Genomic DNA, 3,655 nt, shown 5'->3' on the forward strand with positions numbered 1-3,655 from the left:
CTCAACGTCTTCTAAAATATTAGACCAGGTAGGCTGACAAGAGTTTTCAACTTCTTTCACTGGAGCTGGGGACAAGGGTGCAAACGGGTCAGCCTCGCCGGCCTTACCCGAAGTCGAGTTTTGAACAAATTTACGCATAAACTTAACAAATACAACCACAGACACAACACTAAGGCGAAACAGGCAATTGACGCTCTAAGTTACCAAAATAAACGAAAGGTTAGGGCTTTTTACCTCGTAGAATCAAATGAACTTCGTAGGACAGAACTGACAGAAACACTGAAGTGAGAAAGTTGAGAGACTTGGATCTTCAAGCAAGCAATTGAAATTATTCTCCTCTTGATGATGCAAATTGATCAACGAAACCCTAAGTGTGTTCGCAGAAAATACTTCGGAGAAATTTTTTGGAAACAAAGAGCAAATGACGAAAATTGCTCATTTTCGAGGCTTAAATACCCCCATGAACAGTGGCAGTTGAAGTGACAGTTTGTGCATGCAATCCAACGGCTGGGGAAAAACGCCTTTTCGCAACCTAAGACGCAGGATGAATGACACGTGCCCCACTTATTTTAAAGTTTTCCCGCCCACGAGATTTTGAAGTTTTTAAATTTTTCATCAAAATAATAATGACCAAAGTACTATCGGCACTTTGCTCACTTAAGGGGCGAATCGGAGATTTTTTACAAAGTCTCAATCAGTTTTTGAGTGACCAAAGTACTATCGGTACTTTTCTCACTTAAGGGGCGAATCGGAGATTTTTTACAAAATCTCAATCAGTTTTTGAGTGACCAAAGTACTATCGGTACTTTACTCACTTAAGGGGCGAATCTTACATTTCTAATTTCAAAGTGCTATCGGTATCTTATTTTATTTTGATCCTTCTCATAATTACAAGTGAGCACGCCGGTTTCACCGATGACCTCACTTGGGGGGCTAGTTGTACGGGATAATGCCGGAAGTGATACCTAATTAGCCGGTAATGCCCTATAATAACACTGAAAACAACTGATTAATAAGAAAGCTCGAATATCCATAGCGGCCTTTCCAAACGGCCACGTGGAGAGCTGCTTGAGACCACGTAGGCACCTGCTGCTTACGAGGTCGGTTTGCCACCTATTGTTATAGGTGGCACCAGCTTGGTTATTCCTCTATATATACCCAAGCAAATGTTCACCCAAAGGTACAATCTTTCTTTCTCTCTCTCTCTCTCTCTACACATCTAAAACACTTTCTCTCTCTTCACTCTTTCTTCTTGTCGGATTGCTGACTTTAGCATCGGAGAGGTTATCCCCGAATAACCCCCGGGTTAGCTTATCTGTGTTGACTGTGCAGGTGTGTAATTGGACGGTAAACCTTTACCGACCCATGAAGATTATCTGTACCGGAGCTAGCCGGAACAGTATGCTTGTATTGAATATTAATTGTACTTTGAGGAAGTAGATTTTTGGTCCGAAATCTTCTTATAAATCTCTCAAACCTCTTTATCTATAACGGTCAAAAAACAAGCGTACACTTTTGACTTTTGTAGCCCTAAAGAAATTCTAAAATACTATACAGAAAACAAAAAAATTAATTTCATTTTTTCCTAATGGTTATTTTTAAAAGAAAAATAAAATAACCAAAAAAAAAAAAAAAAATCAACAGTATAATAATTTCTTAATTAGTGGGGTAAAATAATTTCCATTATCCATCCTTTTCACGCCGCCCTCATTTGCATGTGATTATGCACCTAAAAAAGTTGCTCAAAATTCTGGCAATTCTGGGGCCCCACCTGCTTGGACAAAAACATCTAACCAAAAATCCATATTATCTTCGGCATCACCGTAATTTACTAGGCCTACGTTATTATCGTATACTTGTACATTAATATTATTTTTTTGTTGTTCTTCACTAAAAAATGACTCAATTTGTACCATTTGATCATTATCCTCCATAATGTTGTCAAATTCGGATGCATCTAATGATGGTGACAAGTCTTGTGGCTCCCAAAATGTCTCGTCTATGATGGGAAGATAGTCCAAATTCGCCGATTGTTGAATAGAATTGTCAAAAGCTTGTACGTCTATAATAAAGCTCGTGTCACTTGGTACTTCTATACTTGATACTTCGGTGCCTGATGATGACATGTCGTCACTTGTTAATGATGATTGTTGGGGAGACCCAGAGTTTGTGATATGATCACTTGTGCTTTCTGGGAAGCTGTATCCACTGGAAGAGTCGTCGGTGGTGGTGGTTGTGGTGGCGCTGGGGGCCTTTTTATTATTGGCATCATGACATTTTTTAGCCATTTTTCCATGTGATTTTGTGGGTTGATATTCTTTGAGCCTCTTCTTCAAGTGTGTGTGCCACACATTTTTTATTTCATTATCTGTTCTTCCTGGAAGCCTTGCTGCTATAGCGGACCACCTAAAATAATTGGGAAAAAATAACATAAGATTTCTATATCATAACATAAAACATGATTGAAATTATTTCTCATCCTAAGTTACAGTTCATTAGAAAAAGATGGTTGATAAAAAAACATAACCTCACCTATTTCCCAGCATTTCATGAAGTTGAATAATGGTATCCTCTTCTTCTCTTGAGAAGTTTCCCCTTTTAATATCCGGCCTCAAATAATTTATCCATCTCAATCTACAACTCTTCCCACATCTCAATAATCCTGCATAATAATAAAATAAAAAATGTAATTAGAAATAAAGAAAATACAAATTTAAAAGAAAATACAAATTTAATATTATATTGACTACTTGTATATATATATATATATATATATATACTGCTCGAACTTGTAAATTTTAGTTCGAACAATATATATGATAGGGTTTAAAGAGGTTCAGATATATGTAAGCTTACCGGCTTGTTTGGGGAGGGCGCGCCAATTGCTATGGCCATGATGTTGAATGAAAGAGATCAAGGTTTGATCTTCTTCAGGAGTCCAAGGACCCTTCTTAAGTCCAACCTTGTCACAACATGGAGCTCTTCCCATCTTTCAAATTGTTAATGTTGTTGATCTTGTAGTTTTTGTGTGTATTAAGAGTGATAGAATTTTGTAGTTTGAAAGGCAAATAACAAAGGAAAGTTGTTTGTTTGGTGTAAGAGCACGAGGAGAAATGAGGTATATATATATAGTGGAAAGGGTGAATATTTTGGTACAAGATAAAGTAGCTAAGTACGTATGTAATTAGTTTAACTTTGAATGGTCCGAGCGTTTTAATAAAAAAGGTGTACAAATTTTATAATTAATTAGTTATTAATATCAAAATTATAATCATTCAAAGTTGATTTTGCAACTTCTTGGAAATCCTCTTTCTCTCTCCTTCCTAGCTCCTTGCACGTATGCCTTTTTTTGTTGTCATCTTGTGTGAGACCAATGAAAGTGTATATGTCGACGATTATTACTCTCATTTTCCACGCCCAATTATATATATAAAAAGAAAAGAGTTATTTTGGCTAAAGATATGATATGATCAAATCACTTTAATCATTTCTTTTTGAGATTTAGGAAAAATGCACTAACAACCTAATCTAATATATATATATATATATATATATATATATATATATATATATATATATATATATATATATAGGAGTTTTTTCCCGAGTTTTTAAAAAGCTATATAGGATTTAATTTTTTCAATGCACCATGTAA

At 35.7% G+C, this 3,655-nt stretch overlaps 1 protein-coding gene across 1 annotated transcript; it reads right to left on the reverse strand.

Annotated features, from left to right (window-relative positions):
* Nucleotides 1-1,410: 1,410 nt before the first annotated feature.
* LOC145564170 (transcription factor MYB15-like) lies at nucleotides 1,411-3,079 on the reverse strand. The gene is made up of 3 exons (XM_081624509.1): nucleotides 2,857-3,079; nucleotides 2,533-2,662; nucleotides 1,411-2,406 (listed from the first exon to the last, which is right to left on the reverse strand). The coding sequence occupies exons 1-3, from the start codon at nucleotides 2,987-2,989 to the stop codon at nucleotides 1,743-1,745; spliced, it is 927 nt and encodes a 308-aa protein (XP_081480635.1). The 5' UTR covers nucleotides 2,990-3,079; the 3' UTR covers nucleotides 1,411-1,742.
* Nucleotides 3,080-3,655: the final 576 nt, after the last annotated feature.

This window comes from Chenopodium album, chromosome 10 (genome assembly GCF_948465745.1).
Source record: "Chenopodium album chromosome 10, dcCheAlbu1.1, whole genome shotgun sequence".
Taxonomy (NCBI): domain Eukaryota; kingdom Viridiplantae; phylum Streptophyta; class Magnoliopsida; order Caryophyllales; family Amaranthaceae; genus Chenopodium; species Chenopodium album.